Consider the following 26130-nt stretch of genomic DNA (forward strand, 5'->3'; position numbering starts at 1 on the left):
TGAGTTACTGAAATCAGAGGATAACATTTTTGTCAGAATCCAAAAGAAAAGGCCCAAACAAGAGAAGAAGCTCATATCTCAAACTCCATAATGTCCTGCATCCTGCAACCCTACACGCTGATAACTTGATAAGTCATTACTTCCAATGACTCCGATAACCTTTGATGACTCCTATGACTCCTATGACCAACCATCGATCAGGACCTTGAAGAGCTCAATGGAATGACTCATTACAGTACAGAGACACAGAAAACACTGAAGTCAGAGTAAAGTAGTGATTTAACTGCTAGATCAATCAGGCTGCTCTGCTCTCTAAGTACCATGCCTACTGCTATTTGCCAGCCAGAGCCTGTTGATGAAGTGTTGCCTGGTGGCCACAGTGAGACAAAAAACAACCGAAGCAACGAGAAGCGTCCATTGTCAATCTCCTGTTCCTGTTTATGGGGAACTCTGGGCAATCAGATCATGTAGGATCTTCATTTGAGCCAGTTTGCTACAGCAGGAAAATAATCCTGCAGCAACAGGAAATGTGGATTATTATGTGGATTATAATATTAATATTCATTATAATGTTAATATTGTTATATTAATGGACATTTTTTGTAGGGGTAGATACATGTTTCATTAGGGCTAAGTCTGACATTTGAAAGGGGAAATTACAAAATTTAGAAGCCTTTTTAAAACTTGAATAGGACACAAGTTGTAACGGTCGTTGTATGAAGAAGGTGAGGACCAAGGTGCAGCGTGAAAGTGTTCATCATTTTAATAAACTGAACACTAAATACAAAGTGACAAAAGAGAACAACCGAAACAGCTCCGTCAGGTGCAACACACACTAATCAGAAAACAACAATTGACAGCTGCCTCTGATTGGGAACCATACCAGGCCAAACACACAGAAATATAACACACAGAACAAAACATAGAATTCCCACCCCAACTCACGCCCTGACCAAACTAAAATAGAGACATAAAAATGGAACTACGGTCAGGACGTGACACAGGTTTGCATCTCAGCAACAAAAGAGTGATCAAATTAGATGTTACATCTGTAGTAGGCAGAACCAGGCACAAACTGCATTTCTGCGCAGTAAAGGTTTCTGGCTTGGCAAGGCTAGGGAATCATTGGGCACCATAGTTTCCTCAAAGCGCTATACTGTTTATCGCAGAGTTTGGAGAGGATATTTCACAAGGTTTATATGGTTATTTCTGAATATAGACTGTGTCGTACATACTGTACCACATAATTCTACTTGGTCATCTGGTGCTACATATCAGTTGTCTGCACTGTGGCCCAGTGACACACTTCTCTGTTCTCCACAGATCACATTTGGGATAAACCCAATGTCAAATCCAAAATATCAGACGTTCTCTGCCAGGATACATGTGGTAGGGTAGACATATGCTAATTAGAATACAATGTCTTACAAATGGAACATTTATAATATAAATGGAGAAAAAAACATTTGACCGTGAAATTTGTCCGAAAGCTGATTTTCCACCCAGCTCCCAAAGGCATCTTCCCACCAGCCAACAGAATGGGACATTGACCCCCAGGGTGGCATTCTTTGTTACCATGTCATGTGGAACTGGAAAGCCATACCCTCTGTGCCACAGAGGCCACTAGAACCCAGAGGACACTGAGGACATTCCACTGTACAGACCTGCATTTATTAACCAATAGCAACAATGATCTGTGTTTACTGGTAAAATGGTAAAAGGGTGGGGGACAAAGTATGTATCCTTTTCCTCTTGGTTCTAGTAATCTATCACAAAGCCATTATAGCTCTGTAGTTCTCCATGAGAAAACGGCTTAGAAAAGAGCATGCACTAAGTGTAACAAAGCAACTTTGTGTCTGAAAGGTAGAGACTCACCTGGAATCTCTTCTTGGACCAGATTTTCTTCATGTCTAGAAGTAGTGCCTCTGTATCTCTCTTACTCTCTCTCTTTCTCTCGATGCCCAACTCTGGGTTGCAGATTACCTGTGGCACTTGCTCAGCAAAACATCACTGCTGGGATCCTACCCAAATGGAGTGTGGGCCAACCACAATAATTGAGATTGAGCTCTCTTCACACGCGTGTGTGTTTATAATCCTCTGGTCTGGATGAGAGGAGGAACGTTCGGGGATTACAACCCACAATATCCAGGTGTCTTTGTGTGAGAGTGAGAGTGTTCATCCGCCAAGGTGAGCAGCATCACTCTGACGTAGCAGACTCTGCTCTGACTGCTGCCGGAGGAGAAAATGTTCAGCCGAACGCTGACACAAGCCGAGCCGGTCTCCATCCCCTCCAGCCCATCCCTCCCTCCTTCAACCAAGCCCCTCCTCGGAGCAACAGTAGTCAGGCAGAGAGGAACAGATTGAGACCCCAAACCGTGAGGACAACAGTGGAGAGGTGTGATCCGGAGGAAGGAAAACTACCTGCTCCTCTAAAGCATCCTCTCTGTCTCCTCTCTCTGACACAGCAACAGCAGCAGGAGGAATGAGAGGAGAGGAGAGATAGCCGCCAAGAATGAGAAAGAGCGAGAGAGAGCAGACAAAGAGAGAGCAGAGGGGAAGCACAGAGGGAGCAGGAGAGAGAGGAGAGGGTAGAGAGAAAGACAGACCAATAGAGATGGAGGGAGAATAGAAAGTGGGAAATAGAATCAGACAGAGTTCCCTCCGTTCTGTTGACATCATAAACCCACAGTTGAAGTGTGCCCCGCTTCCAACCCCACCCTCCCCAAAATCCAAATCCTTAATCCTCTTTTTTCGGGATCCCTCTCTCCTCTCCTCCTCTGCTTGATTCTCTTCAGCTCCAGTATCTTCACAGAGGAGAGGAAGAATGCAGCCTTCAGAAAACAGCCTCCCCACCCCCAGGGCATCAATTATACATTCATCGTCCATGTCTGTGACGTTCTACTAAATCTGACTTCACGCTAAATAGCAATCAGTTATTTGCACCAGTGAACAGAGCAGAATTGCCCCTCTCCCTTTCTCTCGCTCTGCTTCAGCTCTGTCCCCAACACTACAAATGGCGTAGATAGATTAGCTTGATGGCTAGCTGGTGCAACATACAAGCTATGCACACCATATACTCTGACAGATACGCAACTAAATAGGAACAACAAACAGCATGGATACATTCACTGTACATTTGACATCAACAGTAGGTTGTGCGTTTGTCTTTGTGGTGTTTTATACACAGTGTATCTCTCTCACTACGTTAGTGTAGGGTTTCCCAAACTCGGTCCTGGGGCCCCCCTGGGTGCACGTTTTGATTATTGCCCTAGCACTACACAGCGGACTAAAACAACCAACTCATCATCAAGCTTTGATTATTTGAATCAGCTGTGTAGTGCCAGGGCAAAAAACAAAATGTGCACCCAGGGGGGCCCCGGGACCGAGTTTGGGAAACCCTGAGTTTGTGTGTCAGCAGGTCAGAGTGTGTGAGGGAAATGGAGTCTTAACCATCAATAAATGATGTGGGAAAAGATGATGATGTCTTTCTACACCGCCTCGCCGTTCTACGGTTCTCACAGGAATAATCATCAACTAGAAATAACAGATCATGAAACAAACAGATGTGGTGAAAGGAATTAGGGAACGAGGAAAGGTGAAGAGAACACATCATCCTCCCACTGCTATCACCTGACACTACAAATCCTCCCTTCTTATTAAAGGCCTGTCACACACACATGCACATGCGCTCTCTCTCTCTCTCTCTCTCTGCGCACACACACACACACACACACACACACACACACACACACACACACACACACACACACACACACACACACACACACACACACACACACACACACACACACACACACACACACACACACAGCATAATGTATTGTTCTCTCAGATACATCTGTGTCCACCATATCCATCAAATTCATCTAAAAATAATAACAGGGGGACCCAGATCTCATTTTAAAAACCACCCAGCCATCCAGACACTAGATGGGCATTTTTCACTGCGATTGACTGCTATGCTGAGAAATCCACTTTTTTATCGTTGTTACGTGAGACACGCTATTGTTTATAGTGTCAATACCCAGGGGATATTACCACATGCCCATAAATCAGAGAAAGCCAACCATTTACAGATGTAGATGAGTCTTTTTTATAGCTAAAGCATCTATTGATCGTAATAATGTCGTTTCTTTACCCATTTGGCTGTTTCTAAGTAAGTGAATGCACTCTAATTCAAAAATACAGTGTTCCTTTTCACTCAAAAGCTGCCTCAATAGCTATAAGCCTTCTCCTTCCTTCCTTCCTTCCTTCCTTCCTTCCTTCCTTCCTTCCTTCCTTCCTTCCTTCCTTCCTTCCTTCCTTCCTTCCTTCCTTCCTTCCTTCCTTCCTTCCTTCCTTCCTTCCTTCCTTCCTTCCTTCCTTCCTTCCTTTCTTCCTTTCTTCCTTATACAGTGTTCCTTTTCACTCAAAAGCTGCCTCAATAGCTATAAGCCTTCTCCTTCCTTCCTTCCTTGCTTCCTTGCTTCCTTCCTTACTTCCTTACTTACTTACTTCCTTCCTTCCTTACTTACTTCCTTACTTCCTTCCCCTTTTCCCCATCCTTCCCTCTGCCTCCCTTCGTCTCCCTCCATCCCTCTTCATCCCTGCTCCATCACCTCGCCCTATGCATCTCCAGAAAGAAGGAATTTTCTCTGGCAGTGAGTAATCAATACCAAGGGTCTCTGTGAGATACAGGATACACCACGATAGACACAATTCACTTGACCGGGATCAATATGTCCCCGGACCAATCATAACACTGCCTTCTATTACAGCAGTCCAATGAAAATCCAAGAAGCAGGTGTCAAAGCTACAATACATTGTCAGACAAATGACCTAAGGGGGATTCAGTTACTATATCACAGTAAGTCACCATAGTAACACAATGGGCGTATCTCTTATAGTCTAAAGAAGCTTCCTCGCCCCTCTTTCTTCCCCATCATCAGTTACAGGAAAATGAATGAAAACAACATGACTTCCATGCAGATATCAATTAGCTGATACAATACAGTAGCCAGCATACCATTTACTCTACTTGGATGAGTTTACAGCAATGAGAAACAGAGCAGACTTCACGGAAGCCCATTGATTTTGTGACAGGGGGGGGTTTCAGTGGCGCAGCTCTGATGAACTCTCTGCAGGCCCACAACTCTATCAGAGGCATTTATCTGGTATTAGCTCCGTGAGGTAGAAAACAGATCCCGCTGTGGGAGCATCTTAATCGAGTTGCTTTTTTATATGAGTCACTTTGCGCCACAGGTCCAACCACAGGACACGGTCAATCCCAACAGAGGAACCCAGAGCCTTCTCCAAAACCTGTTAGTCACAACCCATATCTAGACGTTTGCTGGGGAAGACAAGGTAATCATTCCTCTTGCCCTGAGGTTTCCCCGGGTCTACATGTTCGTTTTCGGTTTCCCTGTCTAGTTAGAGGAAACTTCCTACCGGGCACAGACATCAGTTCAACGTCTTTCCATTTACATTTGGTTAAGTTGTCAGCTAACATGAATTCAACATGAAATCAACCAAAAATATCACCCTGTCATTCAATTTGGGGTTGTAGGTTTTTGCAAATCTAATCAGTTTTCCACATTGATTCAACATTATCACATTTCATTTTAGGGTTGAAATGACGTGGAAACAACGTTGATTCAACCAGTTTTTGCCCAGTGTGTTTGTACATTGTACCATTGTCATAGCCTTTTAATAGAACAGAAGCCATTCCTTTGTTGTAAACGTAGCTCAGAGTAAGACCCTGTGGAGATACAGGGTGGTGTAGAGGTCCAGGCCCAGGTGACAGACACAGTGGGCATGTCTGTACTGACTGCTGACGACCACACAGAAACCTGATCCTATCACCTAATCCTGGCCCCCTCCAGGCCTCAGACCATGGGACTGACGCCTAACTAGAGAGAAGGAACATAAACAGGACGCCAGGCCAAACACGGAGGCACCTCATCTCATGATCCGGGGTGAAATTTCCCCTTGGTACAGATCTAGGATCATCTTTCCTCACCTGACAAAATAGGTCAGTTCCCTTAATATGGCCAGTGGTGGAAAAAGTACCCAATTGTCATACTTGAGTTAAAGTATAGATACCTTAATAGAAAGTTACTCAAGTAAAAGTGAAAGACACCCAGTAAAATACTACTTCAGTAAAAGTCTAAAAGTATTTAGTTTTAAAAATGCTTAAGTATCAAAGTAAATGTAATTGCTAAAATATACTTAAGTGTCAAAAGTAGAAGTAAAATTATAAATCATTTCAAATTCCTTATATTAAGCAAAGCCATTTTCTTGTTTTTTAAAATGACGGATAGCCAGGGGCACACTGCAACACTCAGACTTTATTACCAAAAGATGCTGTTGTGTTCAGTGAGTCCACCAGACCAGAGGTAGTAGGGATGACCACGTGTTCTCTTGATAAGTGCTTGAATTTCAAAAAGTTCCTGTCCTGCTAAGCATTCAAAATTACTTTAGTTGTCAGGGGAAGTACTTTAGTTGTCAGGGGAAATGTATGGAATACAATATGGTATTATGGTACTATTCATATTTTCTTTAGGAATGTAGTGAAGTAAAAGTAAAACTTGTCAAAAATATAAATAGTGAAGTACAGATACCCCAAAAAACTACTTAAGTAGTACTTTAAAGTATTTTTTACTTAAGTACTTTACATAACTGAATATGGCGATACATTGTGGTCCGTGACCAAGCACTGTGATGCATTCTGGGAATGTAATGGGATTTCACATCACACAGATGCCTCTTGCTAGTTTATCTCATTCTCTAGGTCTGGTCTGTGTTAGTCACAGGACTGGATAGTGGACTGGGGTGATAAAGAGGGGAGAGAGAGGGGGCAGAGACAGACTGAGAGAAGGAGAGAAAGAGAGAAAGGGGGCAGAGACAGACTGAGAGAAGGAGAGAAAGAGAGAGGGGGGTGCAGAGAGAGACTGAGAGAGATACTATGAGATACTCTATGCCTACAGTATGGACTAAAATTAGGAGGTACTGTATCTACCATGTGACCAGACAGACAGGCAGTCGGGCTGACAGACTTACAGACAACTGGGGGGGGGGGGCTCACTGGTGGGAGATAATGTATTTACAACTGCTCCCACAGAGTCTTTGAAGTACTGCAATATTATCCTTTGAAACAATGTACTCCCTAGTATTTGCTGTAGCTGGTACAGTCATTTTATGGATGCAATGCCCAGTCATTTTTCTCAGCGCCTGTTAATAGTTGAGAGCCTAGAAGAAGAGACTATCCTCAGAGGCAGTGCGTGTCTAGTTATCATCATCGGGGGATGCTGTGAATAGCCTGCTCATTAGATGAGTATTATTGGTTTCCACTGGAGGCCTGTCAGCCAGCCAACACCTGTTAGGTTTGAAACATCCTGGTCCCCAACTAGAATTAGAAGAATAAGTCAATGGCGTCAATGGTGTTGTACCATTCAATATTCTATAATGAGGTAATGGAAGAGAATGAACAGTGGACAATATGAGTCTGATGAGGTCTTCTGTCTCTGTTGTGACCTCATCATGGTCCCATCTTTCTTTACTTCAGACTTCATCCCAGTAAGCACAACAACATCAGATTGTCATAAGATAATAGATAGCTGAACAGTAAGAACGAACCTACTCAAGAGCCCAGACACTTCCCACCTCTTCCATGTGGTTGGTTAGAAAGAGTTCTAACACTCACCTTTGGGTTTCTTTCTCCTGGGGCCGGTCACACCGTCACTCACACTTCTCAAAGCCTTCCGAGCTTCCAGATACTCCTTCTTTAGCATGGCTCCAGTTGATATCTCTCTCACTCTCTTATTCGTTTAACATTGGGCCTCTCAGATGTGTAATCCTCGTTAATCAAACGTCCGTCTTCTTGTCGAACTCTCAAATCACCATCAAATCCCAATCTAAGCCCGTACCTCTACACTTGACAGTTCTTCCTGGTTTTACCCTCAAATCCTGACCTTAGTGAGGTAAGAATGACATTTCAAAATGGCCACTTCTCCTTAGTTGGAATGTGTATCCCAATCCCATGGAAGCAAGGGTGAATATGAGATCCTTAAAATGGCTTCTCCTCCCAGACTCCTAGATGTCCTGTCTACTTCATGGCCAGGGTGAGGACATATTCCTTAAGATGGCTGCCTCAATGCGCCTGATGGTTCCCTCTGCCTCGCTCAGGCCCTCTCTCTCTCTCTCTCCCCCATTCCCCCTTACTCCAACACAACAACACCAAGCCCGGTGGTCTATTTCGAGTGGGCTATTGTACACCCCTGTTACCCCTGCTCTGTACCCTTACAGTGGACCTGCCCTCCTGTAATAAGGAGATTACAGACAGGGCTGAAACGACCTTTACTGTCCTGTCTGACTCTCTGCTTGGACTGAGAAAACCCCCTACTAGTGACAGACTGAAGGCTTCCTGTGATCCTGTGATGCACTGAAACAGAATCTGAACTCGTTAAAGAACAGAGAACGTTTGAACACAACTTATTGAGTGGGAGTTGTTTACATTTCTGTCTGTTTTGACAGCCAATGAACATGGCAAAGATATCGTTGTCAGCCATGAATAACTTCAACAAGCTGCTTTAAAGCTGAAATACTTCATGGTGAAACTGCTACGTCTGTTGAGTCTTGAAAACCCGTCCTTAGGCTACACAGTGACTAGGTTTCAATGATGGACTCTTTTGGCGTAGAGGAAGTACATCACTGCCTACGTCGATAAAGAAAACAAATCCGGGGACTCAAATCACAAGCCAGACATGCCAGAACAATGCAACTCAAAACCAAAGTTTGCAGGCAAAACCGTTGCGGTGGTTTTAGTGAAGGTTGAAGGTGATCTCCGTATTGCTAGTTACTATTTTGTATTTTATTCAAGCTGATAAAGTATTGATGTAGGCAGCGAGGTAGTTTTTCTTTGCCAAAGTAGTCCATCATTTAAACCAGACCCTAGTCGCTGTGTTGCCCAGGGTCGTGTTTTCAAGGATAACATCTGTTTGAGATATTTCAACAATATACAAGTAACAGCAAACACTGTATTCTCCCCTCTGACATCATCACACTTGCGATGGAACAGCAGAATATGTACTGCCGTTGTTTTTTCCATGCTGCTGAACATGCCTCCGCCTCTGTTCAATCATCAAAACAATAACCATAACAAAGGCTCTGGGCAGTGGGGTAAAGTACTTAAGTAAAAATACTTTAAGGTACTACGTAAGTCGTTTTTTAGGGTATCTGTACTTTACTATATTTCCTTTTACTCCACTACATTCCTAAAGAAAATAATGTACTTTTTACTCCATACATTTTCCATGACCCATTAAAGTGCTCGTGTCATTTAGAATGCTTAGCAGGACTGGAAAATGGTCCAATTCACACACTTATCAACAGAACATCCCTGGTCATCCCTACTGCCTCTGATCTGGAGGACTCACTAAACACAAAAGCTTAGTTTGTAAATGATGTCTGAGTGTTGCAGTGTGCCCCTGGCTATCCATAAATGTACAAATCAAGAAGATCATGCTGTCTGGTTTGCTTAATATAAGGCATTTGAAATGATGTATACTTTTACTTTTGATACTTAAGTATATTTAAAACAAATACTCTTAGAATTTTACTGAAGTAGTATTTTACTGGGTCACTTTTACTTTTACTTGAGTCATATTCTATTAATATTAAGATATCTTTACTTTTACTCAAGTATGACAATTGGACTTTTCCCTCCACTGGCTCTGAGGGAGAACATTGTCTCTGTTTCCCCTAAAAGCCGATTCGATCTTTAAGTGACTATAAACAGTAGAGGTGAACTTTTGAATGACGGACCAAAAGCAGAATCAATTTGACAGGCTAAAAACACATGCACAGAGTGTGGTGGTGGACTACATTGTATTCTACATCTGAAGGGGATTGGTCACCACTATGTCTGACGTCACTAAATTGATCTCCTGCTTGAGGATATCAAATGTTAGACACGTAGACCAAATTCTGGAGTGCATATATACCCACCGACAGTGTGAGTCTAAGACATGGGTCTATAACTGCACAGTAAATATATTCTGAGGGTGGGAATCCACCCTGTCAACTTGTCATGGGGTCATAGCATAGCTAGCCACACTGAAACTCCCTAGATCCACAAGGACACTGGAGTGGAAAGTCACAATATTTGGCATAACAAACTGTAGTTGTGGAATATGGGCCAGAGGCGTGGGAGGATCACGTTCAAGTCCTCCCAAGCATGGGAGTATCCATGTACCGTTGCATTCTGGTTTCCTTCCCAGAATAACAAAATGGCAGAGGTTTGAGAGGCCAGTCTAAGAGCATGCATGTTTGGTAACTTGAAGGGGGTTTATATTAGGCATTCATAACACCTTTATGGATGTTTCATGTCTAAATACCATGTCAGCTAAAATACCAGTTACTTGGATAGCGCTCAGAGAAACATGATGTAAGCATTGCGGTGGTTTACACCATTAAACACCTATCGTGGACATATGAAACATTGAGGATCTGTCAAGGCTCACATATAATTATGTGATTACAGGCAACAATAGTTTCTGGTTTGGGCTTTCGTTGTTGATTTTTGGACCAATCAGTACGGGGAGAAGGCGGTGCTTAAGCAAGTGCAGTGATTTTCAAGCCTGTGTGTGGATGATATACAGTTTCCACTAGATTCCACAGCCACAAAGTCAAAATTGTCTGTATCGTAAAAATTCATGAAAACAAAATTTGCCCGTGATAAATACTGGTGAATTTAGCAGAAGGAAGGGGTTTGGCTGAGAGTTTCCGTTGGCGAGGGAGGAGACTTCACTTCCTTCCGTTGCGGAAAGGTAACCATAATTGTTAACAGCATTCCCCCCCAGAAGTAAAACAGCAAATTACAGATTTTCGCAAGCGGATTTGACTTCTGGGTAACCAAGATTATAAGAGTTGTAAGATCATTGAATGTGTGAGGGGGTTACGTTTACAGACTGACCTCATGTCAGGTCATTGAAGTGATTCAGTGGTCAAAGCGTAAACACTACTAAGCCAAATATGATGTGTGAAAACGTATTACAGTCACAGGCTTGTTGTGGTCAGTACTGACATATGGTGCTTTTTGACTTCTTAAAGGGCCAGCCTCTAAAAAGACCTACATGTGATGCATCCAGTCTTTTCTACATGCATCTATTACCAGAAAAAACACACACACACATTTCCTCTATCCTTTTATACATCTATATCTCCCACTCCTTCAACCCTCCCTCCCTCTTTCATCATGATGACTGTGATTGAGTGTGACTGTCCATAGTCTCAGCCCCACTGAGGCACTGTGGTGTTGCTATAATTACTTATGATGTGTACTGGTGCAATAGGAGAGCTCGATGGCATCCACACATCTCTGGAACACGAACCCCCTGGCACATACCATGCCACAAATAAGAGAGGAGGGGATAAAGGGAAGGGAGGAGGGAGAGAACCACACAGGGGTCTGGGGGCAGGGAGGGAGGGAGGGAGGGAGAGAGAGAGAGAGAGAGAGAGAGAGAGAGAGAGAGAGAGAGAGAGTGAGGTGAAAAGAAGGGCAGAGAAAGGGGAGATAGAGTGTCTGAGAAGAGGCTTATTGGTCATGGTGCATAGTCATGGTGAGAAATAGATGATCACATGCAGGTTGAATATCACCAGGAGGGAGAGAGACAGAGACCTACCAGGAGGAGAGAGAGAGACACAGAGACCCACCAGGAGGGAGAGACACAGAGACCCAACAGAAGGGAGAGACACAGAGACCCACCAGGAGGAGAGATAGACATAGAGACCCACCAGGAGGAGAGGTAGACACAGACACCCACCAGGAGGAGAGATAGACATAGAGACCCACCAGGAGGAGAGGTAGACACAGACACCCACCAGGAGGAGAGATAGACATAGAGACCCACCAGGAGGAGAGACACAGAGACCCACCAGGAGGAGAGATAGACATAGAGACCCACCAGGAGGAGAGACACAGAGACCCACCAGGAGGAGAGGTAGACACAGACACCCACCAGGAGGAGAGATAGACATAGAGACCCACCAGGAGGAGAGATAGACATAGAGACCCACCAGGAGGAGAGGACACAGAGACCCAACAGAAGGGAGAGACACATAGACCCACCAGGAGGAGAGATAGACATAGAGACCCACCAGGAGGAGAGGTAGACACAGAACACCCACCAGGAGGAGAGATAGACATAGAGACCCACCAGGAGGAGAGGTAGACACAGACACCCACCAGGAGGTAGAGATAGACATAGAGACCCACCAGGAGGAGAGACACAGAGACCCACCAGGAGGAGAGATAGACATAGAGACCCACCAGGAGGAGAGACACAGAGACCCCCAGGAGGAGAGGTAGACACAGACAACCCACCAGGAGGAGAGGTAGACACAGAGACCCACCAGGAGGAGAGATAGACATAGAGACCCACCAGGAGGAGAGACACAGAGCCCACCAGGAGGAGAGATAGACATAGAGACCCACCAGAGGACAGAGACACAGAGACCCACCAGGAGGAGAGATAGACATAGAGACCCACCAGGAGAAGATATAGACACAGAGACCACCAGGAGGAGAGAGACACAGAGACCCACCAGGAGGAGAGATAGACATAGAGACCCACCAGGAGGAGAGAGACACAGAGACCCACCAGGAGGAGAGATAGACATAGAGACCCACAGGAGGAGAGATAGACATAGAGACCCACCAGGAGGAGAGATAGACATAGAGACCCACCAGGAGGAGATATAGACACAGAGACCCACCAGGAGGAGAGAGACACAGAGACCCACCAGGAGGAGAGATAGACATAGAGAACCCACCAGGAGGAGAGAGACACCGAGACCCACCAGGAGGAGAGATAGACATAGAGACCCACCAGGAGGAGAGATAGACACAGAGACCAACCAGGAGGAGAGAGACACATAGACCCACCAGGAGGAGAGATAGACATAGAGACCCACCAGGAGGAGAGACACATAGACCCACCAGGAGAGAGAGACACAGAGACCCACCAGGAGGAGAGAGACACAGAGACCCACCAGGAGGAGAGATAGACATAGAGAACCCACCAGAGGACAGAGAACACATAGACCCACCAGGAGGAGAGATAGACATAGAGACCCACCAGGAGGTCAGAGACACATAGACCCACCCGGGGGAGAGATAGAAATAGAGACCCACCAGGAAGAGAGATAGACACAGAAACTCACCAGGAGGATAGACACAAAGACCCACCAGGAGGAGAGAGACACAGAGACCCACCAGGAGAGAGAGAGAGAGAGAGAGAGAGAGAGAGAGAGAGAGAGAGAGAGAGAGAGAGAGAGAGAGAGACCCACCAGGAAGGAGAGAGAGAGACAGAGACTCACCAGGTAAGAGAGAGAGAGAGAGACAGAGACCCACCAGGAAGGAGAGACAGAGACCCACCAGGAGAGAGAGAGAGACATAGACCCACCAGGAAGGAGAAAGAGAGACAGAGACCCACCAGGAGGAGAGATAGACATAGAGACCCACCAGAGGACAGAGACACATAGACCCACCAGGAGGAGAGATAGACATAGAGACCCACCAGGAGGACAGAGACACATAGACCCACCAGGGGGAGAGATAGACATAGAGACCCACCAGGAAGAGAGATAGACACAGAAACTCACCAGGAGGATAGACACAAAGACCCACCAGGAGGAGAGAGACACAGAGACCCACCAGGAGAGAGAGAGAGAGAGAGAGAGAGAGAGAGAGAGAGAGAGAGAGAGAGAGAGAGAGAGAGAGAGAGAGAGAGAGACCCACCAGGAAGGAGAGAGAGAGACAGAGACTCACCAGGTAAGAGAGAGGGAGAGAGACAGAGACCCACCAGGAAGGAGAGACAGAGACCCACCAGGAGAGAGAGAGAGACATAGACCCACCAGGAAGGAGAAAGAGAGACAGAGACCCACCAGGAAGGAGAGAGAGAGACATAGACACACCAGGAGAGAGAGAGAGACCCACCAGGAAGGAGAGAGAGAGAGAGAGAGAGAGAGAGAGAGAGAGAGAGAGACAGAGACCCACCAGGAAGGAGAGAGAGACAGAGACCCCACCAGGAAGGAGAGAGAGAGACAGAGACCCACCAGGAAGGAGAAAGAGAGACAGAGACCCACCAGGAAGGAGAGAGAGAGACATAGACACACCAGGAGAGAGAGAGAGAGAGAGAGAGAGAGAGAGAGAGAGAGACCCACCAGGAAGGAGAGAGAGAGAGAGAGAGAGAGAGAGAGAGAGAGAGAGAGACCCACCAGGAAGGAGAGAGAGACAGAGACCCACCAGGAGAGAGAGAGAAAGAGAGACAGAGACCCACCAGGAGAGAGAGAGAGAGACAGAGCCCACCAGGAGGAGAGAGAGACACAGACATGACAAGAGAGGGGTAGAAGGTTCTAGGCAGAGACTCAAGAATAAGACCAAGATGTCAACAGGAGAGGGGAGAGAGGTGAGGAGAAAACAAGAGGGTGTGATGGGTGAGGAGAGAGGGGGAGAAGGCTGAGGAGCGAGGGAGAGAGAGCTGAGGAGAGAGGGGTAGAGGGCTGAGGAGAGAGGGGTAGAGGGCTGAGGAGCGAGGGGGAAAGGGCTGAGGAGAGAGGGGGAGAGGGGAGAGGAAAGAGGGCTGAGGAGAGAGGGGGAGAGGGGAGAGGAGAGAGGGCTGAGGAGAGAGTGGGAGAAGGCTGAGGAGCGAGGGCGAGAGGGCTGAGGAGAGAGGGGGAGAGGGGAGAGGAGAGAGGGCTGAGGAGAGAGTGGGAGAAGAGTGGAGTGAAACTGAGAGAAGGTTTGGGGGCAGAAAGTGATAAGCAGAGATTGTCTGGCGAAGGCCAAATACTTCCCCAGGAAAGGGAGAGAGGAGTATGGTGGAAAGGAAGGGCAGCGATTGCAGAGGAAGAGGGAGATCAAGAGATTGAGGTGGGAAGAATGAGAACCTATAAAGGGCAAGGAAATAGATTAATAGAGGGGGGGGAGTGAGTGAGAGCTGAAGGGGAGTATAAAGAAGATGAGATGAGAGGGGAGTAAGTTAGAGTTCCTCGTCTAGCCTTTCAAAAAGGCCGATCCATCTCTCTCAGGCTTCAGCTGACTGTCTGTTACGGTGAATTCATGCCGTCAGATCTCCCACCCTCAGCAAAGGAGCCCTCCAAAGCATTCTAATTATAGATAGTATCTTATGAAACAAGGGGATCAGGGCAATGCTTTCGGCTTCACCACGCACATAGTACAAAAAGTGTCCTTCGTCGTACCGTCTTCCCTTTAATAGCGTTCTCACCGTAAGATTCTGTCCTGCGTCCCAAAATGGATTCCTATGTCCTTAATTGGGGAGGACGGGCTCGTGGTAATGGCTGGAGCAGAATAGGTGGAATGGTATCAAATACATCAAACACATGGTTACCATGTGTTTGATGCCATTCAATTTACTCTAGTCCAGACATTATTATGAGCCATCGTCTCTCAGCAGCCTCCACTGCCACTATATAGGGAGTAGAGTGCAATTTGGGACACAGACAGACAACGTGTTGGATGGCATTGGGTTGTGGGACACTACGTGTGGAGCTCCAGTTACATCTGTTCATTCTCTCATGTGATTTGGTCCAGACTAATGACATGGCCTTAACTGACTGGTGAGCCACATAGCATTTGTCTGATTACTTTACTAGATTTATTAAAGGGACAGCTCTGCAGGCCCAAATGTGATACTATAAACACACAAATAAATACACAAACATCTTTTAACAGTCATTCAAATGGAGTAATCTCTCTCTCTCTCTCTCCATCTCTCAGTTACACCCTGGACAAAATGGCCGCCATATCACTTCAGTTTGCTCCAAACTGCAAAAGAACAACAATCATCCAACCAGGGGGTCAGAAGGTGAAGGGTTCAACTGCTAAAAGATCACAGCGACGTGATGACATGGGGGGGGGGGGGGTCACACCAGCCCCACCCTAAACCTCTACGTCTCAATTTAGACTGAGGAGCCATATTTAACCTCACCCCTCTCAAGACAAGTGTTGCTAGCTGACGGCTTCTACAGTAGAATTCGTTTTGAAGGAGCAGGGTTGAAGTACTTTTGAAAGAGCAAGGGTTTTCTAGAGTGGAATGGACAGCTATTTGAGATGGAATTAAATCAATATAACACCTGCAAACCTGTTGGGTACATTGTTGTTGTCTTTTGTAAAGATTAGTCCTTTGCTTACCGAGCACCTTTTAAAAAGTAGATGGATAACAGATGTTCCCCTGCATGCTTCCCTTATAGACTTACACAATGTTTTGTGAGGGTTGTCCCCATGTTTCAATACTCAGCAAACACAGATGAATCATAATGTTGTCCCAATGTTTCCCCAACGTTACCTTCTCCCAGGTCCATAACGGCAAGCAGGGCGCTGCTCTGAGCCTCCCCCAGGCAGTTGCTGGCCACGCAGGTATAGAGACCAGCGTCACTGGCCTTGCAATCCCTGATCCACAGACCCCCAACATCCTTCTCCCCAGGCGGGGCCAGGAGATCATTGTTACGGTACCAAAACAGAGAGGGGGCAGGTTGACCCCCCACAGACACCCTCAGGCGGATATCACACCCTGTCCCCACTGCAGCCTTGCGGAGCTTGCGCAGGAACACCGGCGGGGTTCGACCTGGGTCCCCTGTGTCCGGAACTACCTGGTCCTGGGAAACTTTGGCCCGTTTGGAGGGGATACCAGGACTGAGGTGTGTGCCGCCTTCCGCCATTTTCTTTGGGTTGGTGCTCATGGTTCTGAACACTTCATGTTCAACAAGTGACAGCCTTTTAGATATGGGTTGCAGTTACTGAGTGTATGGAACAATCCTTATGAAATCATTCATTGGTACTTCTATTCCTTGGCTGGTCAGAGGTACCTCTCAGCATTGCAATTTGATCTGGAGTCTGTGGTTACATAGATATACAGTAAGTTACTGCCACAAATGAAATGAACATGCAGCTGCAACGATGAAGTCCACTTATAGACGCAAATAAAACACAGAAGGTAACCAATTAACTTATCATGATAAAGTTACCCCAAATCCCTCAATAAATATCATGCCAGTGAAGGGACAACATGCCTTTAACCCAATTATTAACCCCTGATAATGAACTTACCTCATCACCTCCCAGAAAAATATGCAATCCATTTTTTTCACATCCTCGCAAAATCCAATTAAGGTAACAAGATCTGGGAAGCCAAATATTTCATCTGGAACAAATGAAAGTGTCCTCTCTCTGCCTGCCCTCCTGTCCACTGGAGCCCCTGGTGTAAGTCCACCTGGATCATCTAGACTTAGCCACCATCGCTACGGCCCTTTGAAGGGGGTCTGGGACTCTGCTTACACCCCACCGAAGAGTGGTGAGAGAGAGAGATCTGACCTATGGAGGCTCCAATGTCACCACTATCCAAACTGGCTCTACTTGGACTCAAGGAGAGTGGCTCTAGTGCACCCACACTACTCTTTAATTCTTGTTAGGAGTTAAGCTCCCCCTCTCTCTCTCGCTCCTTGTCTCTCCCTCGCTCCCTCTCTCTCCCTCGCTCCCTGTCTCTCCCTCGCTCCCTCTCTCTCCCTCGTTCCCTCTCTCTCCCTCGCTCCCTGTCTCTCCCTCGCTCCCTCTCTCTCCCTCACTCCCTCTCTCTCCCTCGCTCCCTGTCTCTCCCTCGTTCCCGCTCTCTCCCCCTCTCTCCCTCGCTCCCTGTCCCTCCCTCACTCCCTCTCTTTCCCTCGCTCCCCGTGGTTGAGTCTCCTGGTAGGTGACGGGCAAGTGCCCCCAGCCTTGAGGTGACAGCTGCATCCTGGATAGGTCACATTTTTTGGGAAGCCGATGTGCCCCTGCCCCTGCCTCTCTCTCACACACATGCAAACCAAGCTGCGGGTGCGTGTGTGTGTGTGTCAGAGTAGAGAGGGGAGCCAAGGGCAGTAGATAAATATGTTCTGATTCATAAGTCAAAGCTAGGCACCCAGCAACATGAGAGCACATGCATACAAACAACTACTGGTAGCTCACATGCACACTAACAACTACTGGTAGTTCACATGCACACTAACAACTACTGGTAGCTCACATGCACACTAACAACTACTGGTAGCTCACATGCACACTAACAACTACTGGTAGCTCACATGCATACTAAAAAATACTTGTAGTTCACATGCACACTAACAACTACTGGTAGCTCACATGCATACTAACAACTACTGGTAGCTCACATGCATACTAACAACTACTGGTAGTTCACATGCACACTAACAACTACTGGTAGCTCACATGCATACTAACAACTACTGGTAGCTCACATGCACACTAACAACTACTGGTAGCTCACATGCATACTAACAACTACTGGAAGCTCACATGCACACTAACAACTACTGGAAGCTCACATGCATACTAACAACTACTGGAAGCTCACATGCACACTAACAACTACTGGAAGCTCACATGCATACTAACAACTACTGGAAGCTCACAAGGAAATAAAACCAAAACAACGTAAATTACTTCTCTAACTTTGTTAAAATGTTTTTAATCTCACAATCTTGTGTTTTTGTTTTGCATTAGGTTACATCATATTAGATTATTAATTGGTCATTTATAACATCATACGTCATTGACAGCTTGTCATCATGACTAACTCTGAGTCACAGCAGTAGGAGGAGAACCATGTGTGCTGCTACGGGATAAATAAACCCCATCTACAGCTCCTCTGTCTGTCTGGTCACCATGGAAACAGACTATATAGGGCCGTGGACTTGGAAGAGAGTCATATATTTAGAGAGTACATTGCTCTGACTTGGGCAAAGACCATCCTCTGGTCTAGGCCTCAAGCAGAGCATGGACCAAACGATGATGTGGGCAAAGATGAGACGTATTGCTAATAAACAATACAGTGTCTGTCTGTCTGTTTGTCTGTCTGGTTTACCAATTATAGTCTTCACACCAACGTACAGTGTTGGGAAATTATTTTTCATGTTGAATTATGTGCACCTAACACTCTGTTAAGAGGTTACAAATTTATCATATTGATAAAAGAACGTCAGTTCCGATTATTTGAAGCAGCTTTGGATAGAAAACGCGCCATTTAGGATGCACCTGCGGTGATGATGGAAGCGCATCTGGTGTTTATTTTCAGGCAAAAGTCGCATGGCAACAGAGTTTATCCATCTATCACACGAACTTGGACACAGACCGCTCCCTGCTAACTGGCCAACAGTTTGGTAAAACATTTATGTATTTGATGAAAGTCGGGTTTTGCGGAGGTTTAAACAATATTTAGGCCTATAATTTTGCCGGTTGAAGCGGTTGGTCTTAAAGTCAAAACGTGTGCAAAAATGTATCCTTTCATTTTATTGCCTAAACATTTATTGTCTGAACTTCGCTAAAGATACCTTTGTATAAACTATACTGTAACAGTAGTCCTGTGCCTGACCTACATGTATTGTATATTTTCGTATAAAACAATTGTTTATTTATGACAAGAAATAAGTTGCGCGCTACTATGGAAATTGGGCTCTTCCATGCGCTCCTTTATTACGACGTTTCGTTCGTAAAAAACGACCAACAACCGTAGAATTGGAACTAAAACGTTTAGTTTGCTTATGGACGAAAGCTGGAATAGCTGTTTTAAATCGGCAAACCTCCATCCTCATTCAAAACGTTGAATTAAATCTTAATGCCTAGGGATAATTTGGATAACTGAGTGTATTTTAGGCTACTTAATTTAAAAAAAATTGTATTGAACATTTTACTGTTAAAATTAACTGATCTGGGACTTGGACATTTTTTAAAATGCAAATTCAACTGCTTGTAAAGTAAAAACCCAATTTCCCCACCTTCAGGTATGGATAGCATTCAATCTCTGTCTCCATAGTGACAGTTCAAGTCTGGAACATTTCAAGTCTTTGGTCTCCAGGGAAAACCACCCAGCCACAGCTCCCTCTAAAGCCTCCAAAGTCAAAGTCAAACCCCTGAAAGTGCTAAAACTGCTAACTTACGCTGTCCTTCAAAACCCAAAAAGGCTCAAGCCCTCTGGGAGTCCATCCTGTTTCCGTAAGAAAACAACCCTGTACTGTCAACAGAATGATCCCGAGGATGGTTGGTAGTCCAGACTCACAGAGCCCAGGCCCATCCCAGAGTGCTGTGCAGCAGCTGGGTGACAGTGCCAGTCATGCAGAGTCCCCAAAGCCCAAGAAGCCCAAATGGGTCATGAGGATCAGAGCCTTCAAGGACCCTGATACCCTCCCACCGAAGAAGAAGCGACAGAGGAAGACGGAAAAGAGGCCTGCTGTGCCTGCCAGGACCACTGGTTGGTCAGATGAGGCGTCTGGCATCAGGGAGCACAAAAGAGCAGCCAGCCAAAGTGAAGGAGGAGATGGAGACCTCAGTTCACCACCAACCAAACGCTCCACCAGCCAGACAGAGCAGGGAGCTATTGTCTCTGACACTGATATTCACTCCTGTGTGTTTGCACCCACTCACCTATTCATGCACACATATGCAATGTCGCCCACTGAGAAGAATGAGTGTTAAATGTAGGACTTTATGATTTTATAAAAAATTGTAAAAAATGTTGCATTACTCCTGAGGATGTTTTTATTCACTATCTACTACTACTACTAATACTACTGTTATTGCTGCTACCACTACTACTGCTGCTGCTACTACTACTACTACTACTACTACTACTACTACTAGTACTGTTACTGCTGCTGCTACTACTACTACTACTACTACAACTGCTACTACTACTACTACTACTGCTAGTACTACTGCTACTACAACTGCTGCTACTACTACAACTGTTACTGCTGCTGCTACTACTGCTACTACTACTGCTGCTACTACTGCTAGTACTACTGCTGCTACAACTGCTACCTCAACTGCTACTACTACTACAACATCTCTCCATATCAGTGGAGGCTTCTGAGGGGAAGGCGGCTCATAATAATGTCTGGAACAGAGCAAATGGAATTGCATCAAACACATGGAAACCATTCCACAGATTCCGCTCCAGTCATTACCACGAGCCTGTCCTCCCCAGTTAAGGTGCCACCAACCTCCTGTGCTCTCTCTCTCTACACTGAGTGTACAAAACATTAAGGACACCTGCTTTTTCTATGACATAGACTGGCCAGGTGAATCCACTTCAATCAGTGTAGATGAAGGGGAGGAGACGGGTTAAAGAAGGATTTTTAAGCCTTGAGACAATTGAGACATGGGTTGTGTTTGTATGCCATTCAGAGGGTGAATTGGCAAGATAAAATATTTAAATGCCTTTGAACAGGGTATGGTAGTAGATGCCAGGCGCACCGGTTTGTGTCAAGAACTGCAACGCTGCAGGGTTTTTCACACTCAAAAGTTTCCCGTGTATCAAGAATGGTCCACCACCCAAAGGACATCCAGCCAACTTGACACAAGTTTGGAAAGCATTGGAGTCAACATGGGCCAGCATTCCTGTGGAAAGCTTTTGACACCTTATAGAGGGGGGGGGGGGGGGGGGGTTGGAAGGTATGTCCTTAATGTTTTGTACACTCAGTCTATATCTATCTCCCACTCTCAATGTCCTAGACACATCGGATAACACTGAGGTTGGGCGGAAGTTTTGGCAGGATAATGAAAACCTGGCAATTTGCAAACACTCCTGACTATGAACAGAGCATCCACATGCAGCTGAGCCCCAGCTGTGGTAAACTAGTAGACAACTGGTGAGTTCAGACCATCTTCTGGACACCTTGTTGTACTGCAACAGCCCTTGAAACAGCCCCATGAAAATAATAAAAATTGTAAAAACTAGGCAAGTCAGTTAAGGCCTAGGAACATGAGTTAACTGCCTTGTTCAGGGGCAGAACGACAGATTTTTACCATATCAGATGGGGGATTCGAACTAGCAACCTTGCATTTATAAGTGTTAAATTCATGTTAAAACGCTCTAACCACTAGGCTACCTGCCGGCCCCAAACATGAGGTGGATTCCAAACTAAAAGGTACTTCCTACCTTCTATCCTAGATTACTTGTCCTCTTGAAATGTTCTTGAGGATCATGTTGGGATTTCAATGCAATCATAGGACAAAAATACAGGACAGTCACTGGTGATAATAAGAACAGCAGCATGGGAACTACAGTAGCTATGAGATATGTACCCTGGCTGCGGTCTATAAACTTGTTCCCCAGGCCTGACTAGAGACATGTGTTGCTCCATGACTCCACTCTAGTCACACGAGAGAGCTGACAATGGTACAGATAATCTGTCAGAGAGTTGGTGAGTTACGCAGAAGACTGCCCGTCTGCATGGCCAGTACCACTTTCAGAGTTGGCCAGCACAACCTGGGGCTTAACTTAACTCTCTCTGTATAGAGAGAAGGACGTGTTTGCAAGAGAACGATTGTGTGCTTCCGAGGTTATTGTATCTCGGTCTGGTATGTTTATTCCCCACTGAGACAAGCTGTAATATCTGACCTTGTCTATGAAACTGTATTCTATAATTGCACAGATGCAGGCAGGCAGAGCCCCAAGGCTGGAGTTGGATAAAGAAAGCATAATTGTTATTATTTTCAAAGACACATTAACACACACATTTGTTTGGTGGGAAAGCAGGTGCTATGATGAGGGACATACAGTGGGGCAAAAAAGTATTTAGTCAGCCACCAATTGTGCAAGTTCTCCCACTTAAAAAGATGAGAGGCCTGTAATTTTAATCATAGGTACACTTCAACTATGACAGGCATTCGGGTGAAACTGAAAGCACGAACCACTGCATGTAATCAGGGCAAGGTGACCGGAAACATGACCGAATACAAACAGTGTGGCTATTCCCTCCACAAGGCAATCAAACAAGCTAAGCGTCAGTATAGAGACAAAGTAGAACCTCAATTCAACGGCTCAGACACAAGAGGCATGTGGCAGGGTCTACAGTCAATCACGGATTACAAAAAGAAAACCAGCCCCGTCACGGACCAGGATGTCTTGCTCCCAGGCAGACTAAATAACATTTTTGCCCGCTTTGAGGACAATACAGTGCCACTGACACGGCCTGCAACCAAAACATGCGGCCTCTCCTTCACTGCAGCCGAGGTGAGTAAAACATTTAAACGTGTTAACCCTCGCAAGGCTGCAGGCCCAGACGGCATCTCCAGCCGCACCCTCAGAGCATGCGCAGACCAGCTGGCTGGTGTGTTAACGGACATATTCAATCAATCCCTATCCCAGTCTGCTGTTCCCACATGCTTCAAGAGGGCCACCATTGTTCCTGTTCCCAAGAAAGCTAAGGTAACTGAGCTAAACGACTACCACCCCGTAGCACTCACTTCCGTCATCATGAAGTGCTTTGATAGACTAGTCAAGGACCATATCACCTCCACCCTACCTGACACCCTAGACCCACTCCAATTTGCTTACCGCCCAAATAGGTCTACAGACGATGCAATCTCAACCACACTGCACACTGCCCTAACCCATCTGGACAAGAGGAATACCTATGTGAGAATGCTGTTCATCGACTACAGCTCGGCATTTAACACCATAGTACCCTCCAAGCTCATCATCAAGCTCGAGACCCTGGGTCTCGACCCCGCCCTGTGCAACTGGGTACTGGACTTCCTGACGGGCCGCCCCCCTGGTGGTGAGGGTAGGCAACAACATCTCCACCCCGCTGATCCTCAACACTGGGGCCCCACAAGGGTGCGTTCTGAGCCCTCTCCTGTACTCCCTGTTCACCCACGACTGCGTGGCCACGCACGCCTCCAACTCAATCATCAAGTTTGCGGACGACACAACAGTGGTAGGCTTGATTACCAACAACGACGAGACGGCCTACAGGGAGGAGGTGAGGGCCCTCGGAGTGTGGTGTCAGGAAAACAACCTCACACTCAACGTCAACAAAACTAAGGAGATAATTGTGGACTTCAGGAAACAGCAGAGGGAACACCCCCCTATCCACATCAATGGAACAGTAGTGGAGAGGGTAGCAAGTTTTAAGTTCCTCGGCATACACATCACAGACAAACTGAATTGGTCCACCCACACAGACAGCATCGTGAAGGCGCAGCAGCGCCTTTTCAACCTCAGGAGGCTGAAGAAATTTGGCTTGTCACCAAAAGCACTCACAAACTTCTACAGATGCACAATCGAGAGCATCCTGGCGGGCTGTATCACTGCCTGGTACGGCAACTGCTCCGCCCACAACCGTAAGGCTCTCCAGAGGGTAGTGAGGTCTGCACAACGCATCACCGGGGGCAAACTACCTGCCCTCCAGGACACCTACACCACCCGATGTTACAGGAAGGCCATAAAGATCATCAAGGACAATAACCACCCGAGCCACTGCCTGTTCACCCCGCTATCATCCAGAAGGCGAGGTCAGTACAGGTGCATCAAAGCTGGGACCGAGAGACTGAAAAACAGCTTCTATCTCAAGGCCATCAGACTGTTAAACAGCCACCACTAACATTGAGTGGCTGCTGCCAACACACTGACTCAACTCCAGCCACTTTAATAATGGGAATTGATGGGAAATGATGTAAAATATATCACTAGCCACTTTAAACAATGCTACCTAATATAATGTTTACATACCCTACATTATTCATCTCATATGTATACGTATATACTGTACTCTATATCATCTACTGCATCTTTATGTAATACATGTATCACTAGCCACTTTAACTATGCCACTTTGTTTACATACTCATCTCATATGTATATACTGTACTCGATACCATCTACTGTATCTTGCCTATGCCGCTCTGCACCATCACTCATTCATATATCTTTATGTACATATTCTTTATCCCCTTATACACACAAGTGTAAGACAGTAGTTTTGGAATGGTTAGTTAGATTACTTGGTTATTACTGCATTGTTGGAACTAGAAGCACAAGCATTTCGCTACACTCGCATTAACATCTGCTAACCATGTGTATGTGACAAATAACATTTGATTTGATTTGATTTACAAAATGAGAAAAAAAATCCAGAAAATCACATTGTAGGATTTTTTATGAATTTATTTGCAAATTATGGTGGAAAATAAGTATTTGGTCAACAACAAACGTTTATCTCAATACTTTGTTATATACCCTTTGTTGGCAATGACAGAGGTCAAACGTTTTCTGTAAGTCTTCACAAGGTTTTCACACCCTTTTGCTGGTATTTTGGCCCATTCCTCCATGCAGATCTCTAGAGCAGTGATGTTTTGGTGCTGTTGCTGGGCAACACGGACTTTCAACTCCCTCCAAAGATTTTCTATGGGGTTGAGATCTGGAGACTGGCTAGGCCACTCCAGGACCTTGAAATGCTTCTTACGAAGCCACTCCTTCGTTGCCCGGGCGGTGTGTTTGGGATCATTGTCATGCTGAAAGACCCAGCCACGTTCCATCTTCAATGCCCTTGTTGATGGTAGGCTTTGTTACTTTGGTCCCAGCTCTCTGCAGGTCATTCACTAGGTCTCCCTGTGTGGTTCTGGGATTTTTGCTCACCGTTCTTGTGATCATTTTGACCCCACAGGGTGAGATCTTGCGTGGAGCCCCAGATCGAGGGAGATTATCAGTGGTCTTGTATGTCTTCCATTTCCTAATAATTGCTCCCACAGTTGATTTCTTCAAACCAAGCTGCTTACCTATTGCAGATTCAGTCTTCCCAGCCTGGTGCAGGTCTACAATTTTGTTTCTGGTGTCCTTTGACAGCTCTTTGGTCTTGGCCATAGTGGAGTTTGGAGTGTGACTGTTTGAGGTTGTGGACAGGTGTCTTTCATACTGATAACAAGTTCAAACAGGTGCCATTAATACAGGTAACGAGTGGAGGACAGAGGAGCCTCTTAAAGAAGAGGTTACAGGTCTGTGAGAGCCAGAAATCTTGCTTGTTTGTAGGTGACCAAATACTTATTTTCCAACATAATTTGCAAATAAATTCATTAAAAATCCTACAATGTGATTTTCTGGATTTCTTTTCTCATTTTGTCTGTCATAGTTGAAGTGCACCTATGATGAAAATTACAGGCCTCTCTCATCTTTTTAAGTGGGAGAACAGGCACAATTGGTGGCTGACTAAATACTTTTTTTTGCCCCACTGTACACATCTGTTGGGTTCATTATAATGAAAAATAAATCATAATAA

The 26130-nt window shown here is 45.7% G+C and overlaps 1 protein-coding gene across 6 annotated transcripts in view; it reads right to left on the reverse strand.

Annotated features, from left to right (window-relative positions):
• LOC109879358 (striated muscle preferentially expressed protein kinase-like) overlaps positions 1 to 17534 on the reverse strand; it is a 60018-nt gene extending 42484 nt beyond the window's left edge. For 2 of the 6 annotated variants that reach the window (XM_031792816.1, XM_031792815.1), the window contains exons 1-2: positions 17129 to 17530; positions 16368 to 16915 (exon numbers count right to left, since the gene is read on the reverse strand). In XM_031792816.1, coding sequence (XP_031648676.1) covers positions 16368 to 16761 — 394 coding nt within the window. In that variant the 5' untranslated portion in view covers positions 16762 to 16915; positions 17129 to 17530. Of the gene's footprint in view, positions 1 to 1875; positions 2805 to 7702; positions 8143 to 16367; positions 16916 to 17128 lie in introns of those variants that run through there. The other 4 variants (XR_004203473.1, XM_031792818.1, XM_031792817.1 and 1 more) reach the window with 4 other exon arrangements.
• Between the last annotated feature and the right edge of the window lie 8596 nt (positions 17535 to 26130).

This window comes from Oncorhynchus kisutch, linkage group LG16 (genome assembly GCF_002021735.2).
Source record: "Oncorhynchus kisutch isolate 150728-3 linkage group LG16, Okis_V2, whole genome shotgun sequence".
NCBI classification, from domain to species: Eukaryota; Metazoa; Chordata; class Actinopteri; order Salmoniformes; family Salmonidae; genus Oncorhynchus; species Oncorhynchus kisutch.